The sequence below is a fragment of the Lissotriton helveticus genome, chromosome 8 (genome assembly GCF_964261635.1).
Source record: "Lissotriton helveticus chromosome 8, aLisHel1.1, whole genome shotgun sequence".
In the NCBI taxonomy this organism is placed as follows: Eukaryota; Metazoa; Chordata; class Amphibia; order Caudata; family Salamandridae; genus Lissotriton; species Lissotriton helveticus.
In genome coordinates this window covers 467,189,986-467,217,331 of record NC_136069.1, presented here as the reverse complement: position 1 = coordinate 467,217,331, position 27,346 = coordinate 467,189,986, and the positions used below count along the sequence as shown (strand labels likewise).

At 45.1% G+C, this 27,346-nt stretch overlaps 1 protein-coding gene across 8 annotated transcripts in view; it reads right to left on the bottom strand.

Moving 5' to 3' along the window:
• The window catches only part of PHF11 (PHD finger protein 11), a 500,916-nt gene that overhangs the window by 202,323 nt on the left and 271,247 nt on the right, over positions 1 to 27,346 (bottom strand). For 4 of the 8 annotated variants that reach the window (XM_078657354.1, XM_078657352.1, XM_078657353.1 and 1 more), the window contains exons 10-11: positions 15,591 to 15,637; positions 15,062 to 15,121 (exon numbers count right to left, since the gene is read on the bottom strand). In XM_078657354.1, the coding sequence (XP_078513480.1) occupies positions 15,062 to 15,121; positions 15,591 to 15,637 (107 nt within the window). The remainder of the gene's footprint in view (positions 1 to 15,061; positions 15,122 to 15,590; positions 15,638 to 27,346) is intronic. The other 4 variants (XM_078657356.1, XM_078657358.1, XM_078657357.1 and 1 more) reach the window with 1 other exon arrangement.

The window sequence follows — 27,346 nt, the reverse complement described above, 5'->3', positions numbered from 1 at the left end:
GAAGGAACGTGGGTTGGGGGTGGGGTTACTTGTTTTTCCTTTTGTTTTTGTTTCATCACTCTATTCAAATCTCAGTTGCCCTCATGCTAAACACTTTTACGGTTGACAGTGATCCACAATGTTGAGTAAACACGGCCGGCACGGCTGGGTTGTAGGCGGCTTGCTTGTGTTAATTTGTGGACAATAATCTGATTCATTAAATGACCGCGCTGCTCCAGTTGGATTGTAGGGGACAAGCTGTGTTCTTTATGTGTAGACGGTTAATAAACCGAATTGATCCTAAATTATTATCTGAAATACAAAATAGAATGTAAGTTAGCTGGGAGGTGCTGTTGAACTCAAGTCTCTGATCTTAAGCCTATGCCCTCAACTTCATTTCCATACTTTGTTTCTGTTTCAGAAGGAAAAATGAAGAGCCTGAAACCAAATTATTCTTACAAGCAAGCCACTCTCTTCTAGGGAAGAATGATATTCTTCTTTATGTCCCAGAACCTAAAAAATGACAGAATAGATGTCAGAAAGGAAGATGGCGGATTTGACTCCGCGCTAGAGGACACCTCCTTAGCACTCCTTACGGCTCCCTGGGCAATCGCTGATACCCCCACCCCCTCCTCTTAACAAACGTACTCATGGCCACAATCTAAACAATATTTTTGAAGCAAGCAAGTAAAGCAGTGGCACTTACAGTCAATGTGCCGGATCGGGCTGTGGGAGTGTATGTTCGTTGGGCGAGCGGCACAGTGGTTTTTGTTACGGCTACCGCTGCCCTCTGATTTCAGGAACTTTACTTCGGCCCAAAGTTACAAGCGGCGATTGGCAGCAGTGCAAGAAGGAGGAATGGCCCCGCAGCACACTGCAAGAGTGTGTGGTCGCATAGAGATACCCGCTGAATCTGGTGATGGAGGTGGTGGTGTCGGCGGTGCAGGGACCGTGGATCCGCTGCCTGCCTCCGATGTAGCACTTGGCTCTGGCTCAGATTCCCAGCTGGGAAAACAGATCCTCTGGTTACTACGCTCTGGCAGATCAGCCGGCTTGCTCCGATCCTATGGGTCAGAGACCTCCATCCCGGGTCTTGAGATGGCAGAGGTGCTCAGTGCAGCAGTCCAGGAGGGCTGGGAAGGTGAGGATAGTGCTGCTACCTGCAAAGCTGTGCTACAGCCGCTCTCAGTCTCAGAAGCCTGCAAAGCAAGTGAATTGGTTGTCAGGGCTCAGACCAATATGGCTAAGAATATGGAAATATGGAGAACAGGGAGAACTGGGAGAAAGACACTACTGTGAGTGGGGAAACTCACTGTGACTGTGGGACCAGCCCCTCTAATACTCCAACATTGCATGTACTCGGATTTGATGACCCCGAGGAAGTTGTTGAAAGTTCGACTCAGCCGCAGTATGGGTCAATTAGTGCAGGTGCAGGGGATAGAAACTTTTCAAGCAATGGCATACCTGAGACACTGGAATACCTGAAATTAGGCCCTATGGACTCTCGGATCAACGATGCCCCAAATACTGAACCACCCTTGGACACTGTGGAATCCAAATTCACGTAATGTGTGGGAAATGCACAGATCAATCGTCAGGTAGGGGATACAAATCAGCGAACCAGCCTGATTAGTTGCACAGTTGAGGCAAGGGAGCCCAACACTCCGAAATGTAGTACCTCAGTTGGGGGGAAAGGCACAAAGGCGAAAGGCCCAAAAAGCACCCGAGTAACTAAAGGAGGCAAAGGCCAGGATGGTGGCGCTAAACCTCAAGTTACTGCTGCTTTGGGATGGCTTAAGGAGTCTGAGGCAAATAGCACAAAGATTAGTACTGGTCCTGGGATCAGCCCCTTGCGGAAATGGGTGGCTTCCAAAGACGAAGTTGAGGCTATTATCTCAAAGGTATCTAATCCCGGTAATACGGAGACTGTAATAACGGGAGCTGGAGTTGAAGCTGAACATTCAGTATCTGCATCTAATTACGGTGTTCCATCAATTCATACTGAAGGTCCTGATGGTCCCGATGGGGAAGCAGGCAGCTTAAGCAGAGGATCTCATAGCCCCCCAGTTTTACCAGGTCTCCAGCACCGGTAACAACATCAGTATCTGCGATTCCCTCTTTATCTTTGGACCAGGTTTGTAGTTCAGTATCGTCACCCTTGGCCTCATTAGGACTGGGAAACCTTTTTAAAGGGCCTGTAACCGGCGGACTGTGAGGAGCCATCACTGTCTATAATAGTGCAGGCGTTAGTTACTCAGAGAGCAGAGGCTCAAGAATACTATCTACAGGCCAAGACAGACAGTAGAGAGCTAAAACAAGCACTGATTGACGTCACCTCCAAGGTCACTCAGCTTTCCTCTGAGGTCACTGATTTACAGGAACGTGCTGCAGCAGTGAAGAGGTTAATACGCACACCATGAACCTAACCAAGGCACATAAATCTCAAATGACGCTCATGCAGGCTAAGATTGAAGATCTGGAGCATCGTCATCGGTGCCAGAACTTAAGGATCTTTGTCATACCAGAAGGAAGGGAAGGCTCTGACCCTCGGGCCTGCATTATTAGCCTCTTTCAGCAAGCATTTCCGGACTTAGCGGACTGGGAAATGGACATGCAGGTCCAGCACGCGCATAGAGTGCCCTTGACTATTCCTCAGGGGAGCCAAGTTAAGTCAAGTTACTCACGGCCAAAATTGGTATTTTTGGGCAACTTCTTGCTGCGTCAGGCAATCTTTTTAAAGGCACTGCCATCTGCTCCTGTTAAGCTGCACAATATTTCTATGTTGGCACGGTCTGACTTATGCAAATCTACAATGGACAAACCTGGAGGCTGCTGCAAATATGTCAAATGTCAAAGGTTCTTATATAGCGCCTTATCACCGAAAGGTCTCAAGGCGCTTGCTTTGGGAACCCATCCTGGCTTTTTCCCTGTGAGACAACCCCTACTGGGCATCCCCCAGGAGAAAGCCAGGCATCCCGCCGCGGGGGGTCGTAGTGGAGATTAAGCAAGCTATTGCCCAGAGTTACAGAGTGTGAACCCGTAATTCGAGTAGGCACCGAAGCGAGAATTATCGAGTCCGTGGACATTTGGGCTCAAGACCCTGCCGTGTCGGGAATTGAACCCTGGTCCCAGGTCTGACCTCTGCTTCAGGGTCTGCCTCCTCTAACCAGTGAGCCACACTTCTCCACAAAACCTTATAAAGGGCCTGTAACCGGCGGACTGTGAGGAGCCATCACTGTCTATAATATTGCAGGCGTTAGTATTCTCGAGCCTCTGCTCTCTGAGTAACTATCTACAGGCCAAGACAGACAGTAGAGAGATAAAACAAGCACTGATTGACGTCACCTCCAAGGTCACTCAGCTTTCCTCTGAGGTCACTGATTTACAGGAACGTGCTGCAGCAGTGAAGAGGTTAATACGCACACCATGAACCTAACCAAGGCACATGAATCTAAAATGACTAATTGACTCTTTCTAGACAGTTTGTTCACAAGTGTTTTTGCAGGAGCCAGCTCGTCTTAAGATCATTAAAGATGGCCAGTCGCATTTTTCTTCACTGAGCAGGATGCCAAACAAGCATTAGCTAAATGGCAGTCTGATTCTAGAAAATGATTGCATAAGTAAAGGTGGCATGTCTTGGGCAATAGAGACGAGTACCTCTGTGCTAGCTCTGGGCAACCATTTTTTCTCTTTTATTTTTTTCTAGTTATGGCCACTTTTCACATTCACTGGGGAGGAAGGGGGTGGGGGTTGGCGGAACTCTGGGGTGTAAGGGGGCTTCTTCTTAGCGATGTCAGTCAGGGAAAGCAGAGGAAAGGGGTGATTCCTTTTCGCGGGTACGGGGGGCTTAGAAAGGGCGGGCGATACGCAGAGAATGGTAGCCGTCCGTCGTTGGTCGACCTGGTGGAGCGGCAGGAGGGGGAGGGGATTAGATAGCCACATTTTAGTTTGAATATCACTAGTAGAGCAAAAGGGAAAGGATTACGGAACAAGGGGGAAAGTGACCGAATCGAGTTTTCAGATATGGTTTAATGTCTGATTTTAAATATATGTGTTGGAACATAGCAGGGCTCAAGCATGCCATTAAGCGCTGGCTAGTAATGGAGGAACTTTGTGTATTTAAACCTCATATATTGGGCCTTACTGGGACACATTTCGCATTTAAGGATAGATCACAACTAAAACAGCCTGGTTTTGATTTACTAGTTTGTACCACACAGGCGGTCTCTATTTGAGGGGTAGCCATATTAAAATCTAAGAATTGTAGAGCAACAGTTTTACGTACACTAGCCGACTCTAAAGGGAGATGGGCAATTGTTCAATTGTTGAGTTTTATGTGTGGTTTACGGTCCTAATACCGATTGCCCCGAGGTTATCTATAATTTATGCTCTGAACCATTGGAGTGGGCTGCGAGTTGATAGTTATGGGGGATTTTAATTGTATTATTGATAAGAAGATCGACACTACTAACACTGCAACTCGGGATAGAATGGGCAGGACTAGAGCTGCTATCCTAGAGCTTCTCCATATACATCAACTGGAGGATGCTTGGAGGAGATTATGTCCAACTATTCTTGGGTACGTGTTTTATTCATCCTCGCATAAGGAATATGCTACTTACCAGTATGCATCTGTTCTTGGCATAGAGGGCTGCAGAGTGGTACATTTATGAATAGGTCACCATCTGGTGTTGGGCTCGGATGATTGCACTTGTTTTTCTCTTGGAGAAGTCTTTTGTCGTCACGAGACAGACGACTCCTCCTTCGGGTGCTAGTGCGCATGGGCATCGGCTCCATGCTTAGATTGTTTTGCCATAGTAGGGTTAGATGGAGTAGTATAATAGAATACAGAAAGAGTTGCCCATGTAAGTGTATCTAAATAAGATAGTGTTGGAACAGACACAGGTTTCCGGGGAGGCAGGGAGGGCATGTACCACTCTGCAGCCCTCTATGCCAAGAACAGATGCATACTGGTAAGTAGCATATTCCGTTCGAGGCATATGGGCTGCAGATGGTACATTTATGAATAGATTATACAGCAGTTACCTCCCTAGCGGTGGTCACCAGTGTCTGTTGTAACAGTTTGAAATAAAGTTTTTAATACAGCTTGGCCCACCCTGGCTTGTTGTGTTGCCTGCACATCGACACAGTAGTGTTTTGTGAAGGTATGTGGTGTAGACCAAGTTGCTGCTTTGCATATGTCATCCAGGGGAATGTTTCCTAAGAATGCCATAGATGCCCCTAGTTTACGTGTAGAATGAGCTCTAGGAGGAACAGTTAATGTTCTCTTTCTTTTATGTAACATAGTTGTATACATTTTACAATCCACCTGGCAATGCCTGCTTTAGAGATAGGATTGCCCTTATGTGTTGGGGAAAACGCTACAAATAGTTGTTTGGTTTTCCTGAATGTTTGTGTTCTTTCTATGTAATACAATATTGCCTTTTTGACATCTAATGTATGTAGGGCCCTCTCTGCTACCGTCTGTGGTTTTGGGAAAAAGACTGGCAGTTCCACTGGCTGATTGATGTGGAATGCTGAAATTACTTTAGGCAAGAATGTTGGGTTTGTTCTAAGAGCCACCTTATTCTGGTGTAACTGTAGGAATGGTTCTTGTATTGTCAATGCCTGTAACTCACTCACTCTCCTGAGTGAGGTAATGGCTATAAGGAAGGCCACCTTCCATGTAAGGAATTGTATTTCACACCTATGCATAGGTTCGAAAGGTGGTCCCATTAGTCTGGTGAGTACTATGTTGAGATTCCAGACCGGGGAAGGTGGTAATCTTGGTGGAATGACTCTTTTGAGGCCTTCCATGAAGGCTTTAATTGCTGGCACTCTAAATAGGGATAGATGTTGCCTGTTTGGCAGGTATGCTGCTATAGCTGCAAGATGTACTTTATTGGAGGTGTAAGCAAGGTTACATTGCTGTAAGTGTAGTAAGTAGCAAATAATATTTTTTGTTGATGCGTCCAGAGGGTTGATGTTGTTACTGTTACAGTATACAGCAAACCTTTTCCACTTTGCCGCATAGCATGCTCTGGTGGTGGGACGTCTCGCTTGCTTAATGATTTCCATGCAGTTTGGAGGTAAATCTAAGTATCCAAATTCTAGGACCTCAGGAGCCAGATCGCCAGGTTCAGTTGTTTGGGATCTGGGTGCATTATTACTCCATGGTTCTGTGTAAGGTGCATGGGTAAAATTCTTAATTTTTGATGTGGCACCTGTGAGAGTTGCAGGAGCGTAGTGAACCACGGCTGTCGTGCCCACGTGGGTGCTACTAGTATCATGGTCATTGAATGTTGTTGCAGTTTTCAAACCACTAATGGAATTAGTGGGAGAGGGGGTAAAGCGTATGCAAATTTGTTGGACCAATTTATCCATAATGCATTGCCCTGCGACAGGTGGTGTGGGTACCTGGATGCGAAGCTTTGGCATTTTGCGTTCTGATGAGTGGCAAAGAGATCTATCTCTGGTTGTTCCCATCTTTGAAAGAATGGCTGCAGTATTTGTTCGTGCAGTTCCCATTCGTGTATTTGTTCTGACTGTCTGCTTAAGATGTCTGCTATCTGATTTTGAACTCCTGGTAGGTGTTCGGCTAACAGATAGATGTTTTGAGGAATGGTCCATCTCCAAATTTCCTGCGCTAGTCTGGATAGTTGGAGACAGTGCGTCCCCCCCTGTTTTTGAATATAATACATTGCTGTCATGTTGTCTGTTCTGATCAGGACTGCTTTGTTGAGAATGTGCATTTGAAAGGCTTTTAATGCTAGAAACACTGCTAGTAGTTCTAGATGATTGATGTGCAGTTTTTTCTCCTGCACACTCCATCTTCCCTGTACTGTATATTTCTCCATATGCGCTCCCCATCCGGTGAGCGATGCATCCGCTGTTAGTATCACTTGTGGAATTGGTTCTAGGAACGACCACCCCTTGGAAATGTTTGTTGTGTTCCACCACTTCAGAGAGCGGTGTGTGCGGTCGTCTACCAACACCAGATCTGTAATCTGACCTTGAGCCGGATTCCACTGTGTTGCTAAACATTCTTGCAGCGGACACATTTGTAGTCTGGCATATGGTATTAGCAGTATGCAAGATGACATCATCCCTAATAGTTGCATGAACACTCGTGCTGTTAGTGAGTGTTGTGGTTGAAATCTTTGAATCAATGAGATCATTGTTTGAATCCTGACTAGATTGGGGTATACTTTGGCTTTGTTTGTGTCTATAGTAGCCCCTAGATATTGTTGAACCTTGTTTGGTTGCAGGTGGGATTTTGTGTAGTTCACCGTAAACCTTAGCTGGTGCAGCAACTGAATTGTCTTTTGTGTGTTTTGAAGACATTCTTCTTGTGACTTGGCCTTTATTAGCCAGTCGTCCAAGTAAGGGAAGACATGTATTTGTTGTCTTCTTAGGTGAGCTGCAACCACTGCTAGGCATTTTGTGAACACCCTTGGTGCTGTTGTTACCCCAAACGGAAGGACTTTGAATTAATAATGTTGTCCTTCTACAACAAACCTGAGGTATTTCCTGTGGGCTTTGTGAATTGGGATATGAAAGTAAGCGTCTTTTAGATCCAGTGTAGAAAGAAAGTCCCCTTTCTTCAGTAAAGGAAGTACTTGTTGGAGCGTGACCATGTGGAAATGTTCCGAATTTATGTATGCATTGAGAGGTCTGAGGTCTAGTATTGGCCTTAGAGACCCGTCTTTTTTGGGAATTAGGAAGTATAGAGGGTATACCCCTGTTCCCTGTTGATGTTGTGGAACCCTCTCTACGGCATGCTTTTGTAGTAGTGATAATACTTCCTGTTTTAACAGTGTTAGATGATCTTGACTCATTGGACGCTGTTTGGGGGGGATGTTTGGTGGGGTAGCTGTGAGTTCTAGGCAATAACCATGTTGGATAATTTGTCTCACCCACCTGTCTGATGTGATGTTTTCCCAGACAGGTAGGAACTGTGATAGGCGTCCCCCGACCGGTGTTATATGGTCTGGGGGGAGCTGTATGAAGTCACTGTTTTGGGGTAGGAGAGTTGCGGTTGTTGTTATATCCGCGGCCTCTACCTTTGTTGTTGTTACCTCTGTAACTGCCTCTAGAATTACCTTTGGGTGATGTTGGTGTAAAAGAGGTTGATTGCTGGCTTGTGCCTGTATTCTTTGATCCGCCTCTATAGGTGGACCTACGAAAGGAACCCCTTTGAGTTGGCTGTTGCAATGCTCCCATTGACTTAGCTGTTTCTGTATCTTTCTTCATCTTTTCTAATGCCTCATCTGTGCCTGAGCCGAAAAGTGTTTTCCCATCAAAAGGCTGATTCAATAAGGATGTTTGTACCTCTTGTTTGAACCCTGAGACTCTGAGCCATGCATGTCTTCTTAACATGATACTGGTGTTTATGGTTCTTGCTGCAGTGTCTGCTGCGTCTAAGGCGCACTTAATGGAAGTGTTAGTTATTATCTTCCCTTCTTGTATGAGTTGATCTGCCTTTTTTTGATGTTCTTTAGGGAGATGTGTAATGAGTTTTTCTAACTCATCATAATGAGCTCTATCATAACGTGCAAGTAGCGCTTGTGTATTAGTTATGCGCCAGCTGTTTGCCGCTTGGGATGCTACTCTTTTGCCAGAGGCATCTATTAACTTGGACTCCTTGTCAGGAGGAGGAGCTTCTCCTGTAGTTAATGAGTTTGCTCTTTTACGAGCGTTTGTGACTACTAGCGAGTCTAGAGGTATTTGTCCCTTCATAAATATTGGTTCCTTTGGGGCTGCCTTATATTTTTGATCAATTCTTGGGTTTAGTACTCTAGCCCTCACAGGGTCTTTGAATATCTCTGCTGTGTGATTGAGGAGACCCTTAAGCATTGGTAGTGTACCCAATGTTCTTTGTGCAGCAGGTAGTGTTTCCAAAAGGAAATCCTCTATTTGAGGTTCCGCATGTAAATCTACCTTGTGATATTTTGCTGCCCTATTAATTAACTGTGCAAAACCTGTATTATCATCAGGTGGTGAAGGTTTTGAGGGATACAGTTCAGGGTCGTTGTCATTATCTGACACTACATTATAATCTTCCCATGGGTCTGCGTCTTCTGGGACAGTGTCGTCATCATCCCTAGGAAGTTCCCCTTCCCCTGTGTCACTTTCTACATCTGTTTGAGGTGTAGATGGGCGTGATGTAAAAGGAATAGCTGGCAGAGTGTGAGGAAGAGGAGAAAATGATGTATCTCTAGGTTGTGGGGAGAAGGGAGGAGTTGTATTCGTCCCCATTGTTCTCTTCTTAGGAGGAGGAGCTTTGTCTTCCAACTGTTCATTCTTCCTCTTCTTAGGTAGTTTTGTCACCACCTTGCCAGTTTGCGGATCAATAAACAAAGTCTTTTGTTTTGGATCTGTTTGATGCTCCTGTGTCGGTACCGAAGTTTTTGGTTCCGAAAGGTGCTTTTGCTTCTGACTGTCAATTTGTGTTTTCGGCACCGAAAGTTTGTTCGAGTCCGATATTTTCGGTGTCGAGGGAGTCTTCGACGTCGAAGCCTGTTTCGGTTTCGACATGGAATGCTTCGACTTCGAGCTTTCCTTGGTATGGAGCTTCGGTGTCGATGTCGAGGTGGACCGCTTCTCGGATCCAACATGGTGGGAGGCCGAGTGTTTGGGTTTCGTTGCCGAGCCCGAAGGCGGGGCGTCGGAAACATTTTTCGGTTGTCTGACCGGGCTCGAAGGCGGGGTCGACACCGAGCGGGGTCGGTTTTTTGGTAAAGGGACGTCGTCACTCACGGTTTGATGAACGTCGATTTCTTCGACGTCAGACTCGTCCGCTTCCGACCCAGACTCGTCCTCCTCTTCTTCTTCCTCTTCGGGGTGCTGGGCCTCGAACAGCTCCGGGATTGCCTCGGACTGCATTCTCGATGCCTCGTGTCTTCGGGCTCGACAGTTTCTAATCGTCGACTTGGAGGAGAATGCCGCGTAGGCTTCACAGTCCCTGGATTCGTGTTCAGGTGATAAACAGAGGTTGCACACCTCGTGTAGGTCCTTGTGTGGGAATTTAGCACCACACGTTGGACATTTTTTTAATGGAGTCCTTTCCATGGACTCCGGGCTGGACTACGTCGAGATAGGCCTCCAGGTCTCGTCGACGTAGAAGTTGGAAATGTTGTTGTTGACGTCGAAGCGCGTTGTAATGGAAATGTACTCGCGCTCGATAACAATACCGTCGAATTGGAAAGGGAATACGAGCTGAAATATAACTCTTTTCTCGAAGTCGATCCGGAGCGCTTCGATCCTCATCCGAACCCGATGGCGGAAAAAAACAATCTAAGGATGGAGCCGATGCCCATGCGCACTAGCACCCAAAGGAGGAGTCATCGGTCTCGTGACGACAAAAGACTTCTCCAAGAGAAAAACAAGTGCAATCATCCGAGCCCAACACCAGATGGCGATCTATTCATAAATGTACCATATGCAGCCCATATGCCTCGAACACAATATTCCCGAATAGACATGATTTTTATTAATAGAACTATGTTGGGAAAAGTGTCTATAGAGGTCTGTCCTAAAATTACATCGGACCCACGGCACGTACTGTGATGGCAACGACCCAGGATATGGTATGGACCGCTGGCTCCTCCCGGGAGGAAACTTTGAGGCGGCACTATATTCCAGGCCTGGTAGATATCCACTGACTGGTCCCACCCTTCACACGGTGCAGATATGGCACCTAGTCCAGCGGAAGCTGGGTTGGGCAAACACACTCACTGGAGCCACCCCACTATGGGTGTCGTAGAGATTGGGTAACCTGGGCAATACTAAGGGGTTCCGAAATTGGGATCTGATAGGAATATCCCATATTCGGGATTTATGGGGTCGGGAAGGGGTAGTCTCCTTTGCCACCCTCCAACAATCGTACGAACTTGCACAGTCAGAATATTTTCGCTACTTACAGATTCGTCATTCCCTCCAGGCTAATATCCCGCCAGGGACTCCTCTCCGCTTGAGGACAGATTACTGGATGGCCACCTACCGGAGCACGCCATCTCCCTAACATACAAAAAGCTCATATGCAACTCCCCGGATCTTTTGCTGGGCCTCAAAGTAAAGTGGGAGCAAGATGGATTATTGATCGACGAGGAGGAATGGAGCTATGCACTCGCCTCCCCCAAGGAGGTTGCCATTTCCTCGCGCCTCAGGTTGATACAACTCAAGATACTGCATCGGATTTATATTTCGGGGACCATGCTGCAGCTCATGGGACGTAGTGATGACGGGCTCTGTAGGAGGGGGTGCGGGGACTTGGGTACGTTTTTCCACATCCTATGGGACTGGCCAGTGATTCAGGCATACTGGCGCCACGTACATCAATGTATGCGTGAGACATGGTAGGTGGAGCTCCGAGTTGAGCCGAAGAAAAGCTTGCTCAATATCTGGGAGTCGACTGACCTCTCTCCCCGCGGGAGATTGTGGGTGACGTTGGGATTCACCATAGCTAAGAGAAACATTGCCAGACTGGGGGGGGCGGTGTCGCAGCCGAGACTTTCCTCTTGGAAGACTGATATGGATTGGTGCATGCTGCAGGAAAAAACTGTGTATACAGCGAGGGGGTGTCCCCGCAAGTGGTGTGAGGTGTGGTCCAATTGGAATGAGTACAGAGGGCACATTTGTGAGCCCCCAAGGATAGCCCCTGTTGACGACCCACTTGAAGTGACGATGCACTAACCAATATATTGGAGAAATGTAACACGTGCGCAACTGATTCTTGTCATTTTCTTCATTGGTACGACTAAATACTGCTATGTATCATGCTGCTGCTCTCCACCACTGTTATGTTGGGATTTTACCTTAATAAAAATAATTAAAAAAAATAAAAAATTACATCGGACCACAATCTGGTGATGCTAAATGTGCAGATTCAGTGGGGGATAAAGAACCATTTTGGGAATTTTCATTTCCCAGACATCTCCTTAGTAATTTAGATTTTGTGAAATGTATGCGGGGTACATTAGGAGAATATCTAGAGAACAATAGGGGCACTGCGTCCACTGCAGTGGTATGGAATTGTTTGAAGCCTATGTAAGAGGGACCACGTTACAGTATATTTTAATGCAGAATCGTCAGTCTACCAGGGAGGTGGAGAAGGAACATAGGTTTTTATTAGATTAGGAGCAGCAACATGCAAGAGCTATTGCTCTAAAAGACGCAGCGGAACAGCCAATATACCAGGGACTGGTAGAAATAAGAGCTAAGCATAATCGGGGGTTAATGGATAAAGGAGCTGCCAATTACCACAAGTATAAATCCAAGCAATACGAATATGGGGAAAGGGTTGGCCGCTTGTTATCCACTCAGATAACTGACCAAAGGGCCAGATCTTGTATTAAAACAATAAAGGGGGGAGATGGTCTATTCTACACTCGATCAGTAGATATAGTTGAGCAATTTAGACTCTTTTACGCTGATTTATATGGCGAATCAGCATCCTTTAGCAAACAAACAGTTCTGGATTATATACAGGAGTGTGCGCTACCTGTTCTGAATCTAGTGGACTATGAGTCTCTGCAAAAAGATATTGAACTCGGGGAGGTTGAGGAAGCAATTAGCACCCTACCAGCAGGAAAAGCTGTTGGTGAGGAAACTATCCCATTGGAATTCTATACATTTTTTAAAGATATTGTGGCACCTGTCTTTACTACATTATTTAGGCAACTATCCCATTGGAATTCTATACACTTTTTAAAGATATTGTGGCACCTGTTTTACTACATTTTTAACAATATTATTCAAGGGGAAGAAGTCCCTTCCTCTTGGAATATTACTCATATTATAGTATTTCCTAAAAAGGGGAAATCGTTAGAGGACAAGGGTTCGTACTGCTCTATATCATTGATCAATGCCGATGCTAAAATTTTCTCTAAAATCCTTGCCTCTCGGTTGGCTCCCATCATCCACCAGTTTGTCTCAGAACAACAGCACGGGTTTGTCCCAGGTAGAGATATGGCAGCTCACATTAATAGAGCTATTGCTGCATTCGACGTCTCCGGTTAATTAAATCAGCGGATAGGGATTTTGATGTTTGATGCCGAGAAGGCCTTTGATAGAGTTGCTTGGGGAGCACAATGGCCGACTATGTCATCATTTGGCCTTGGTCAAAGGTTTATCTCGGCGGTTCAGAAACTGTATAACAACCCAACAGCAGCAGTAAAGATGAATGGCCTCTTCAGCCCATTTTTCTGTTTGAAGGGGTACGCGGCAGGGCTGTCCGCTATCCCCATTATTGTTTGTGCTCTATATTGAACCTTTTATAAGGCATTTATTGCAAAACGTCAGGATATCTGCAGTGTTTCTTAGTGGTTTGGAGCTAAATCTAACTACGTATGCGGACGACATCAAAAATTTTTCCTCTAGCCCATCAGAAGCCCTAGGCGAAATCATTCAAGAGGCACAGCGTTTTGGCTTTTTTTCTGGCTACAAATTAAACTTGAATAAGACCCAGACAATTCTAAATTATCAACCTGAAATGGCTCCACTATTATTAGGGATTACAACAGCATCATATCTGGGAGTCTGTCTTAGTAGCAGAGTGGACAATGTGGTCTCTCTGAACTATGAACCACTGCTTAAAACTGTTACAGCAAAATTACGCAGCTGGCACCGGCTCCCTCTTAGAATATACGGGAGGTGCAATAGAGTGAAAAGGAATATTCTCCTAAAATATTTGTATTTATACCGTACAATCCTTTAAGGGTTCCATAGACATTTTTTAAGCGTCTAGATAGTGTTGTAGGCAGTTTTATTTGGGTTTATAGACGTACACGGAGAGCTCTTCGGTATATTAAATTACCATACAAACAAGGGGGCTTTAAGCTTTCAAATTTCAATCTCTATTTTTGGGCAGCATTTGTTGGTCGAAATCAAAGCTTACTTAGTGGGCCTGACACTGGCACTGCTTGGCTCTCATATCAACTGGCATGTGGACCAAATACTGGGTTCCTGCTTTACAAAACGGCAGACTCTAACTTCTACAAACGGGTTAGGTTTAAGATAATTAGAGACATCACTAGGATATGGCAAGATATCTGTAAGGAATACTCTTTGCCAGTGCTACACTCATATACGATGCTGTGGGGCAATCCCATCCTGCCAGAGATATTTCACGATCATATTGGTAGATGCTGGCAGTGCAAGGGTATTTCTCAACTTGGTCAGCTTTATGACGGACAAGGATTTCGATTTTTTTTAGCCTTCAAAGATGAGTTTGGGCTGCTACAGAGCACATTCTTTAAGTATCTACAAGTATGGGACTATTTCTTACGGGATCAGAGGATATTAGAGATGGCAAGTCCCTCGGAAGTACTATCCGTACTCTTTCAGACTCCAGGCCGAGGAACTATTGGTATTCTTTATCAGACACTGCTAGCAGCTGCTAGCGATGACGGGATACAGGTATCAGTGAAACTAAGTCAGATTCTCCAAGCCGATATAACTAATGAGGAAATACAGGACTCACTGGATACTATAGATACAGATGTAATATCTGTTAATTTGAAACTCCAACAACACAGGATAGTATTTATGCTGTATTATACTCCTGAGCTTATTTCCAACAGGGCTATGACTCCATCATTTGGCCAAATCATTATGTCCAAAATGCCAAATGTATGCTGCAGATCTAATGCATATGTTGTCACTTGTCCAAGGATGAATTTATTCGGACAGAGGTAACTTCCGTACTTACAATATTAGCTGGCCATGATGTCCAGATTGCAGAGAAGGAAGTAGTTTTAGGGGTCATACAAGACATGGGCAGTTATATGAGACCATTAGTTTGAATTGCTATAGCATGTGCCCGTTTATGTATAGCTCGAGTATGGATTCAAAATACGAGTCCAAGTATTAATGAATTTTGGGTTTTATTTAGATAATCTATTACGTTTGTGCTTTGTATGGTCTACTCTTTAATATGGGGGGGGTTCGCACCTTTTGTTGTTATAATGTATTATACTTATGGCTAGGAAAATAAAAAAATGAAAATAGAAAAAATAACTTAAAAAATGACATTTCCATCTACCCACTTTTCAGTTATTTTAAATCTGTAAACATGACTTACCTCTTAAACGTGTTTATTCTGGACAGAAGGAGGTGACTGTAGTGATGTAGCCTGTCCGCCCTGTCCGAGAAATACAGCCATAAAAGAGGAGACCAGGAGTCGTTTTTTTAAACAGAGAACCTGGTAGGTTCCAATGTAGGCTTTTACTTGCTCATGACCAAATCCACATTTTTTGTTAAGCAAGTGGATCAATGAAAGAAATTGAGGTCTGCTACCTCCAAGGTGTGCGCTTCCTCAAGAAATACACTTCTTTGTGTTTCTGTGTACTAAACTCAAAAGGATCAATCAAAAGTAATCCATCCAGTCCTAGAGTTCTTAATACAGCTGGTCTCAACTACATATTTGCTTTTTTTTTAAACCACAGCAGAAGAGCTGGCAAAGCAGCCACATTAGGGCATTAGAGGACATGTCTTATATTTCATAATTTAGGCCAAAATGCCTAATAGCATAAATTCAACTTAATTAGTTATTACACTACAAAACCATGAAGATCTTGCAATATGACTCTATAACATGAAAGAAAGCTTACCGTTTTGATTCAGGCGTATGACCTATGCCCAAAACTCTGTCAGGATCCTGCAAAAACCAGCAATTGACAAGTATATTAATGTATGTGTTTTGATCACTGAATGGCTATCCAATCCCTTTTCATGCATGCCCTATTTGTATCTCTGATAAAATGAGGAGATTCCTAGCATTACACACTGTGAACGTTTCTACCGTAACACTCTGACCTATATAAACAGTCAGATAAGGTAAGGAAGAAAGGTAACATTGTTTTATTGCAAAGAAGACAGTTTATGTCAATGATAATTTTAAAAAAGCACACAAGCACACGCAAACACACTGGTACATCTTATTAAATCTTTATTTGCAGGATTAATTAAAATCTTTAAAAGCAAATACATAACAGATCACTATAACTTCTGTAGTCTAAAATACAAATCATTGAGAAGTGCATGATCTTTAGAAAGTATGTTATGCGTTGTACATGAGAAAGCTCTGCACTTTTTTATAATATAAACTCATAATTTGTTGTAAAGTGTATATTATAAAGGGCTTTTTAGCTAGATACCATTAAAATTAACATAAAATAAGTTTTGACCATAAGGAGTTCTCTATGACTAATGAATACATGAAATTGCAATCTGCCATGTATTAGCACACGTGTAGACGGGATCTCTACAACTTTTACAAATAAAACAACAGTTCACCATAAAGTGCATGATATAAAGGGCTATATACCTGGGAGCTATTAAGATGAACTAATTCATAATCTTTGACCACAAAAGTGATTTAAGACAGGGCCAGTATAGATGATCATTATATGCTAGCTTTTACTTGGAGTTGGGTAGAGTGCTGAAAAAAGTGTGAATTGTGCTTAGATAGATTTTCAGTAGGTGCCCCTGAAACGATGAGACGGGATAGGGGCTAGATAAAGCTCGTAGTTCCTAGCAGCCCGGCGTGTCTATAGACCCTTCATGTTGATGGTCTTAACTACCAAACCCTGCAACAGTGGGGCGGAATAGAGGCCTAACCACCCACCCATTACATCATCCCTTTCAGTATCTTCACTTAGCTAGTGGGGTTATCCTCAGAATGAGTTGCAAATGTCTCTTTGTCAAGGACTTTGAAGATGTCCATAAATGGCACCATTCGAATGTTCAGGATTATGTTCTGGGGATCAAGTAATTTTATTAAAGCCGATCTGCACGATCTAATCCCTTCTGTCTTTAACTCCCTCCTTAGCATGGTCCTTAGCATGTAGAATGCATAGAATGTGCAACAGCGATTCATTTGACTGATGGCAAAGGTGGCCTTCCATGTCCCCCTGATGATCTTTCTCCTGCTATGTTGGTAAAAAAATCCAGTGTGGGGATCTTCTCCAGCGTCAGTGACAGAAATTTCTGTTTAACCTTCCAAGAGTAAGTAGCTTCTAGAAGGCGTGAGGCCTTTTTTGAACATTGTAAGAGTTCAACACCAGCCATCTGTGTGAACGTTTGGCAGCTACTCCTTTGTCCTCGATCGGGCTTTGCAGCTTCTTGGATTTATTTAGCGTCCTTTTGAATACTTGATTGGTTGTAGCAAAGGCCCATAATACACCCAGCCCTAGTTTCTTTATACTATCATCAAGGCATTTTTTGTAGACATCATTTCCCCTTTGGAGGTTACTTTTAGACCATAACAAAACAACAAATAGGGGAATATTGAGGTAGTGGATAGAATCCGCCTCCAGTACAAAGTTCATAAACACAAAGATTCTATCCTTAGATATTTTTATATTTTTATTAATTATAATTGCTCACGTTATGTGCACAGAGGTGGGTGCTGTTACTCCAGGAGGTGTCCAGGAGAAACACTAATGTGTTTTTAAAATACCCCTCACACACTATGAATCCCATAGTGTCATGCTTCATCATGGGGGTCTTCCCGTCCCTCTACGGGGCGGGGCGTGCTGCGACCGACGAATACGTGGGAGCACTATTTATTGTGATAGGCTATGTGTGGTGTGATAGTGGGAGTGGTAGGGAGTGTGATGACTAGTGAAATAAACTTAAAACATTTCCTGGCTAGTAGAAAAAATATATTTTATTCGCTTCTCCAGCTGGAAAAGTTAAAAAGGGGTTAGGTAGGGTGTAATTAATAGGCCCTCCCTGGTCGACATGTTTCGTAAGCAGTCCCCCCTGCGTTACTCATCAGGACCATATGCGATCCCTACTACACTCAGAAAAATCTAATTATATGTAATATGCCTATTGTCCTAAAAGCAGATTGCAAAAATAGGCTAATCTATTTAACAAGGTGTTGATAATTCGCCCCTACTAAAATTGGCAACTAGGCCATATAGTTCCTTATTTAAACTGGCCTCCGGCGGTCAGCACGGAGGCCAGTGTGTAGGAGAGGACAGATCTCAGGTCATTGTTTACGATTGGAGATACCCTCCCCTCCGAGGCGAGCTCATGAGGCCAGTTTAAATAAGGAACTATATGGCCTAGTTCCTGCCCTTACTTGCTTGCTTTTGTTCCCTCTTTGTCTGGTGTATCAGTAAAGGGGCTATGTCCAAATGCTGAGGAAGAGTACTAGCGACGTCCTATTACGGGCTGTATGTTGTGACCGCTCCATCCCTGCACCCGCTAGCTCTTTGCTTGGCGAGTCTACTCTTCCTTCCCTTTTAAAGGGGGAGGCTTGATATAACATAGGTCTACTGGTTATATGGTGTTTGATATGAGGCAAGAGGTGAGCTAAAACATGGGCCCTTTGATGCGAAGTTAGTTTTTAATTCTTCCAGCATTCCCTCGAACATCACCGGGAGCTGTACCAGCTTGTCGATTACCTCCTCACAGGAAGATATGGTGAAACCATTGTTCTTATTTACTTGCACCCGTGTAATTAGGGCGTTTAGTTTTTTGACCTTTTCATCAATGCCCGATACAAAGACTGCCACTGTGTTGAGTAGATCCACTTGAATGTCCATTTTATTGGTGTAGTGATTGAGGGCCTCCACTGTCGTTTGCATGGAGATGAATATGGCTGCCCACAATTTGTTGCAGTCTGCCATCCTTTGTGCGGTGCCGTTATGTTCTTCTGGCTCTGTCCTACCCTTTTGGTGCAGAGTCAGCAGCATTGCGCAGTCTTCCTCCAATATCTGCATGGGGTAAAAATTGCTAGTTCAGTGACTGCCAACCGGCAGATAGGGCCCGCAGTTTTACTGATCTTGAACAATGGTAAAGAGCAGTAGGTGGGCTCGGGACATCCCGAGCTTTCTGGGCTGGGTTTGCAACACTGCGCTTGCACGTTTGTTTCTACCAGAGCACCTGGAACAGCGTTGCCAGTCCTCTATCCTCTCCATTCCCTTAGCAATATGGCTGCATGTCTCTACTGGAGTCACCTCTTTTGTGTTCAGCCATGGCAGTGGGTTACTGATAATTTAGTATGACTACACTGGCTGACAGGGGAATTCAAGAGGTCTTTTCACTTGGGGACACTATTCTTTCCACCCGTTGTGGCAGCAAATGCAGAGTAGCTACATGCTCTTAGGTTGACAACGGGTCACTCTCCTCACCAGGCTGACTGTCACTTATGCCAGTTGCGTCAGCTGTAACTATAACCATGCCGGCTCTCAAAGTTTGGAAAAAGTCTGTTATCTTTTTCGGCCGGTCGACATTGTCAGGCCATTAGACCATTCGAGATTTTGACTGGTTTCCAGGATTTCTTTGTCCGAGGGACTCCCAGAGCTCCCTGCTAGACTGTCCCTTTCTGAACCCGAGTCACAATTATCTAGTGAGGGGACTTTTAATGTTGCACCTCTGAATCGCCTTTTTTGCTGCTGCACCCCTTATATTTGGCACCTGCTTCCTTTTGTGGGCCTGAGGCCTGCTCTCTCATTTTGCGAGCCCTTGTCCTGTTTGCACTGCGCAAGCATATTAGATAAAGGAGCTGCTCCGGATAGCGGGTGCACACTTCCTTTGTCTGCAGTAGATGCGGTAGCTGTCTACAGTAAAACGGGGGATTTGATCTTTGGCTTTCTTATATACCTCTGGGCTTTCCAGGCCCTTGGGTGTCACTTGTCTCTTTACAGGGAAGGGGCATGAGCATGCTTAAGTCACTATCCTCCCAAGTGAAAGTCAGTAGTGTTGGTTAATTAGGGGCCTTTAATTTTAGCTTTTGTTATGTTTTCCGGGCCACCAGGCCTGTGGAGCGCCACATCACCCCCCCTGGATATCACTTACTTCTTACAGGGGGGGGGGGGCACAAGCACACTTGGTTGGTGTCTCACCTCCTCCAAATGTCGCTTAATTCCTTACTTGCTTCCTCTTATTTAGCATGGGTGTGCTGAAGAATATGGCGGTTGGTGGATGATGGACTGGAACACTCGCCCAGGGAGGGTAGGGGGTAGGTTGCCTCAACTGTACAACCTGAGGAGCAGACCTCCTCCAGGCGCACCAGCTACTCCTTGTTAGAAATCCTGACTGCCACAAGCTAATCGATATCAGGCCACAGTGCCAGTGGAAGCCCGGGGAGGCTCGGGGGGCTTTTGGGTGGGTCGAGGCTGTTATTGCTGGCTGACTGGGTGTTGAAATGTGGCCAGCAGATCTCAGCAGAGAGGTTCCGAGGAAGGAGCGAGTACAGTGCGGGAAAGAAAGGACGGTGGCTCTAGCTGTGTGGCGGGGGATTGGAGGGTATCCCCTGTGCTCCCCTTGCTCGTCCACTATTCACTACCCTCCGCCGTCCTCCGCAACTCGCAGTCTGTCACTCTCAGTCACTACACCGCCGACCGCCACCAAGCTGCTGAAACGCCATTCTCCCATCCGCTGCTGCCGCAGCTCCCCTCACGTCTTCCTCGTCACGTCGCACTGACTCCTTCTTCTACTTCTCCTCAATTTGCTTCCGCTGCCGTATACACTGAATATAATGTGTGAATCTAGTACAACATAATCTTGGTGTAAGAAACATAGAATTTATGCAAACACAGTATCTGAAACGGGATCAAGGAATGAACCACATTAAGGATAAAACGGTTTTATCATTCTATTCCGTGATGAATGTGGTTGATAAAAATCATTCTCTTTGATACTAGCCACATAAATGTTACTACTCTACTCACTGCAGAATTAATTTTGCCTCTCTAACAGTAATCAATTTCTGCAGGGATAGATCTAACACCGGCCATATTGAACATAGTACAGAAAATGTAAATTCCTGCCATGCTGAACTTCACATAACACAGCAAAAGTAAAGTCTGTAAGGGGAATAACTTTCAAAACATAATGCATATGCACACTGTATGATTGATTGTCTCTTTATTCATCCCACATAGGCTGCACAGATACACTGAAGGATAACCATAACATATCCCCTCAAATTGGAGAATAAAATATTTGAAAGTAAAGAAAGTCCACTTTTACCCTAACTGTAATTTTTTTATAACACTGATTTATTGATGTTCCTGAGACAGAACAAATGTGAAAATCGTTTCTAAAACAATAGGCATCATTGTACAGCTCAACAATAAGCCTCTCAAATGATACTGAACAATCATTTACAGAAATGAAGTGTGTCTCATCTAGACCCCTGCAGTAAAGGAATAATTCAGAAACATACTCCACAGTTTACTATGTTTTTGGGGAAATCCCATTATTTATAGAAGTATTCCTCTGCCCTGGCGCACCAGTCCATACCATGCAACTACTCTCATACAGGGGTAGCCCTCTCAGGGCGCTAATGCTGTGCAATATCCTATTTAACAATTCGAAGTCCCAAAGCCACAAGGAGTCTAATGGTGCAGGCCACCCATTCATCTATCAGTCCCAGGATTGCTATCTTGGGATCGGCTACGACCGTCCTGCCTACCACCTCAGTAAGAATAGACGGAATGTGTTTCCAGAACTGTTTTATGTTTGGACAGGTCCAAACTGTATGATAGAAGGTGCCCTGCTCAACTTTACACTGGAGGTAAGATGGATCAAGGACAGTTTTCATTTTCCTAAACCTAGATCAGCCATGGACTCGAGGGGCCAGCTCTGCTTCCACCCAATCGGCATCATAACGGGCAGACAGTCTGGGCCCACGTGTCGCACAGTGTCTCCAAGAGGTCATAAGAGTTAACTACCACTGCACGGGATAATCTAGGGATCGCCCTACCCACTGTGACTGATAGTGCAATTTGTGCCTCTAAAGGATTATATTCTGAAGGGTTAGTGTGGTCTTCTCAGCATGTAATGCAATTGAAAGCTTCGATAGAATTGTGTATGATACATATTGTACGTCCCCACCAAATAAGAATAGGGTCTAATATTACCTCCCTCCCAAATGTCTCCTGCGCCTTGAGATGTTAATAGGGTGCAATAATGCATCCCTAACGGAGTCTTCCGTCCCTTCGGACTGAAAGCATGCAATGGTCGTTCCACTACTACAAAAGCTAACGCTGACCCGGCGCTCCCCTCAAACTATCGCCCAATCTCTCTGCTTCCTGCCCTCTGAAAAATTTTGGAGAGACACATTAACAGCCAACTATCTAAGTTCATCGAAACAAACTGGCTTCTTCTTCCCTCCCAATCCGGCTTTAGAAACGGCTATTCCACTGAGACCACACTTTTAGGCGTCACAGAAATGCTCCAACAGAATTTGGATGCAGGTGACACGATGGCTCTGGTGTTACTAGATTTAAGCGCTGCCTTTGATACGGTTTCTCTGAGCTGGCTTATTTCCTTTCTCACTAACCACATCTTTCAAGGTCTTCTTATCCACAGCCAACTCTAAGATCTATTCTTCACCATATGGGGTGCCACAGGGATCTATTCTCAGCCCCCTGTTATTCAACATTTATGTTAGACCCCTGGCAGCTATTATAGAGGAATCTGGGTTGTCGCTAAGCTCTTATGCTGACGACACCCAGATCATCTTCTCCCTCTCAGCTGGTAAGACCACAGAGCATTCTGCCCTTAGGACAGGGCTCAGCAAAGTGGCGTCTTGGATGCACGCTAACCTCTTAAAACTTAATGGTGAAAAAACTGAGGTTTTGGTTCTTGGCAAAGATAGAGGCCTCTGGGGTTCCCAACATTGGCCCACAGAAATGGGTCCTTTCCCACAACCTTCCACTCAGGTTCGCAACCTTGGCTTCATTATCGACGATTCTCTATCTATGCGTCAACAAGCTACCAAGGTTGCTGCAACATGCTTCACCATTCTGAAATGGTTGAGGAAGATTGTGTGGATGTTACCTGGCCCTACCCAGAGAACCGTAGTTCAGGCCCTTGTTACATCTAGGCTGGATTATGGCAACATCCTCTACCTGGGAGCTAATAAAGATGTAACACGCAAGCTGCAGCAAGTACACAACTCTGCTGCTAGATTACTGTGTCGGGCTCCCAGAACCACCTCGATCTCCAGTCTGCTGGGGAATCTACACTGGCTCTCGGTTGAGAAACGGGGTAGGTTCAAGGCCCTGACATACATGTTTCGTGTCAAGCACGACAGAGCCCCTCGCTACTTGCAACATTTAGCTTGTCCCTTGTGTTCTGACTTGCCCAATAGTTTACCTAAAAGTCAGCTCGACTAGACCCCCCTCATGTTGGAAGGACACACATCCTGAATGAGGTTTTACTTACCAGCCCATAGAAACCTTAATATAGCTGTCTGAAGTGTTTCGAAAAAGGAGGATGTAATTTCGAATGGGAAATTTCGGAGGATGTAAAGTAGCAATGGGATGGAGCTCATCTTGAATGAAGTCATTCTACCCACCACATTAAACGGTAAGGATCTCCAAGACTCCATGTGCCTGTTTGAATGGTTAATTAATGTGTCTACATTCAAATTCTATGCCTGCTGACTACCAGTTATCACATGTGTGCCTAAATATTTAAAGTGGTACAAAAGGGGGTGGTGATGGACGGAGCATCTGAACCAATCAAACACTCACACCCAGTCAAAAGATCTGGGTTTGATCCATCACCGTTCTTTAGCCCACTCTGCCACCCCAGTTCAGACATGGCTATATGCAAATCAGTCTGACCCTGTGCCTCATGGGAACAGTCCAGCCAGAACTGCCAAGCCATGCCTTCCCTGGACCGGAAACAAGCTTCCGAGGACCGGTTTCTGGCATTCCAGCCGTCTTCAGCCCAGCTTGCTTGAATCCAGTGGCAAAGTGAGCAAGGGAATCACGTCTGAGCATACCCTGCCACACTTATGGCGGCCAAAGCGGTACAAAAGGGGGTGGTGATGGACGGAGCATCTGAACCAATCAAACACTCACACCCAGTCAAAAGATCTGGGTTTGATCCATCACCGTTCTTTAGCCCACTCTGCCACCCCAGTTCAGACATGGCTATATGCAAATCAGTCCTACCCTGTGCCTCATGGGAACAGTCCAGCCCGAACTGCCAAGCAATGCCTTCCCTGGACTGGAAACAAGCTTCTGAGGACCGGTTTCTGGCATTCCAGCCGTCTTCAGCCCGGCTTGCTTGAATCCAGTGGCAAAGTGAGCAAGGGACTCACGCCTGAGCATACCCTGCCACACTAATGGCGGCCAAAGCAGTACAAAAGGGGGTGGTGATGGTCGGAGCATCTGAACCAATCAAACACTCTCACCCAGTCAAAAGATCTGGGTTTGATCCATCACCGTTCTTTAGCCCACTCTGCCACCCCAGTTCAGACATGGCTATATGCAAATCAGTCTGACCCTGTGCCTCATGGGAACAGTCCAGCCCGAACTGCCAAGCCATGCCTTCCCTGGACCAAAAACAAGCTTCCGAGGACCGGTTTCTGGCATTCCAGCCGTCTTCAGCCCGGCTTGCTTGAATCCAGTGGCAAAGTATTTAAAGTGGCCTGAGGCTCAATGGAAATCTATCAGCGACCTAATCTCCGTACGGGCTGCAGGCACTGGGAAACAGATTGGCAATTGTCCCGTTATGGGCAGGCTGAAGGCCCGACATAGATTTGCAGTATTTGTATTATTCGGGGCATATATTGTAGAGGGTCACTGGTGGAAATTAAAAGGTCATCAGCATATAATAATATATCTTCCTGTCTTGCTGTGGCCCATTAGAATCCCTGTAATTGTTGTGTCCCGTCGGATCCATTCCATCAGGGGCTCTACTGTCAGGGTGAAAAGGAGGGGTGAGAGAGGACATTCTTGTCTGGTGCCCCTCTCAATGATAAATGGTGCAGATGGCGCTCCATTGAGCCTGACCCTTGCCCATGGATCTGTAAACATACTGCCAAAAGCAGCCCAAAGTTAGCCATTTCTAAAAGGGGAAATAGAAAGTGCCAGTGCATAGAGTCAAAGGCCTTCTCAAAATCAATGGAGACCAGGGCACGCTGTGTCTCATGGTCTATAAAACAGTAGAATCTTTTCCACTCTAAAGTATTATGTCCTTCTGACAAATAGTAGCCTAATTGTCTGAAGGAAGTTCCTACAATTTTCCAGGATAGGGAGTGCTCTAAACTAAACTGTTCAGGACTAAAGCAGTTAGGTGTAGCTATGAAGACCTGACCACCCTCCTCTGTCAGCAGGGTTGGATTAACTCTGTATCTGAATGGTCAGTCCATTGATAGAACTTAAACTTCTGAGTACAAGAGCTATCGTGTTCAGGCTGGGTCAATGACTACCAACTTGCATCCTTCCTTCTTCATGTTGGACAGCAACCTGAGACTAAGGTGAACTGGAGGAACAGCACAAGTAAAGATTCATGATGATTTCCTACATGTCACCCCACCAAGTGGCAGGTTGCAAGTCCTGTTAGCAAAGGTCTGGCACTTCTTGCTTGTGTTCTTTTTGAACAGCTCCAGCAGTAGAGTTCCCCACTTGTTGAAGACGTGGTGAAGCCGTTGTGTGCCCAATTGAAATAAGTTGTATGTATTTTCAACCCTGAAAAGGTTATCTGCCAGGGTGATGCCAAAGTTTGGCAAGTACTCTATCAAGATGGAGGTCTTATTCTGAATTGCCTGATGCCTAAATGAGTCAGGTAGATGGCTCCCTGTTATAGAACCTTTAAGAGTAACCGCCTTCTCCATGACTGCCCTTGATGTCTAGACCACAGTTTTAAAGCTCACACCACCTCCACTATGTTGCTCAAAGACCTTCGGTCTGTCACCATTTTCTAATTGACTGTTCAGTGAGGAATGAGTGGAATAAACAGGACATTATCCTTAATAGGAATCTGTGCTGGCCTACGGTGCATGCCGCTTCAGGGTTCTACGTTGCTTCTCTGCCCTAAACTGATTTGAGACATGCCTCTAGAAACATGCTTTGACAGGATGCTCACTATGTCTTTTCTTCATTCAAAGACATACCAAGTCCATGCCTTAGAGTGAGGATTGTAGTTGCTTTCCTCAATCACTCTGTCGCCTGTACATTCAGCAACAATGTCTTTGTTAGGCACTCTGTGATAGCTGAGGTGTCTGGGGTGTGCTGCCACACTGGCTTAACATTCCGTAAACACTGCTGCAACCTACTTGAGCTCAAACAGCAGCATCCAGAACTTGTGCTGTTAGCCTCTGATCCTAAAACAAATAAACCTCAGGTACTTGGTATGGATGAGTGTGTGGAAATGGGCATCCTGTAACTAGAAACTCCAATTTGAACAGGAGGAAAATTATGCCCTTTGAGGGTAACCATTGTCAATGGTTTCTCTTTTGGACACTTGTTCAACTGATACAGATCTATAATGGGTCTCGAGCTTCTAAATTTCAACTTTTCCTGGAAATATTTTCCTTTTTGGGTGAGCTTGTACTTATTTATTAATAAAATCCAATTAAGTGCCAATCTGAACAATTAAACAATATGTAGAACCTATCTGTCTGTAATAATCACATTTATATTTAGGGGTTGCAGGATTCTTCACCATACTAGCTTGGTAAAAGTAGGGGAGACAGTAAGAAGAGAGTTGTTCTTTTGGAGACTCCAGGGTTCTGGTCGGTAAGATCTGTGCCTCCCGGCAGATCTGGTTGCCCGACCTTCCTATTGTAAGCACTAGTACTAGTTGGATACTCTTGGTATGTTGGCTAGATTCATAGAAGTAGTATGATCCTCTGCTCATTGATGGAGTTCTTTCCCTGCCTCTTGAATGGACCAGCTTATTTTGGCTAGAAAGTGGATCCATCCATCTGGCCATCTCTATGTTCATTTTAAATAAACTAAAACACTATGTTAGTGTATTTGCTCTACAGTGACTTTCTGTCAAAATATAAATCAACAGTCCGTGCATGAGCAGTTTTCCTGCATTATCAATTCTGCACCCAGAATTCCTCATACCAGGGGTGCCAGTAATTCCGGTATGCAGAATTATACAGCCACATGTTTACAGTCGAATCAGGATTGCGAAGTTCGGATAACAAAGACTTTTTGATTTAGGACATTTTTGTCGGCTTCCAGAGACTAAGCTTAAACAAAATGAGCTGATCCTCAGTTTCCTAAATGGTCATTGGGGAAACTACAACAAAGGGAAGACAATGGATACCAGATTTAATTTAAAAAAATCTAGAATCTTTGTTCTACTGACAAACTGTTCAGTGACAACTGCCTCTGTACGGGGGTGGTGAGGTGGGGGGCAAAAGAGGGAGCCATGGTAAAAATAAATAAACGTACCTTTTTCGCTGCCACCGCACGTCTCTCCTCCCTCCTCGCTCTCTGCCACCGGAAGCACCCAGGCTCTCCCAGACCATCACAACGCTGCAGCAGCTGAATTGTGATTGGTCTGAGCGGCCTGTTTGGCCGCTCAGGCAGTACCTGGGAGGCAGGGCATGTTCTCCACTGGGCATGACTGCCACAGAGGGGAGACATCCGTT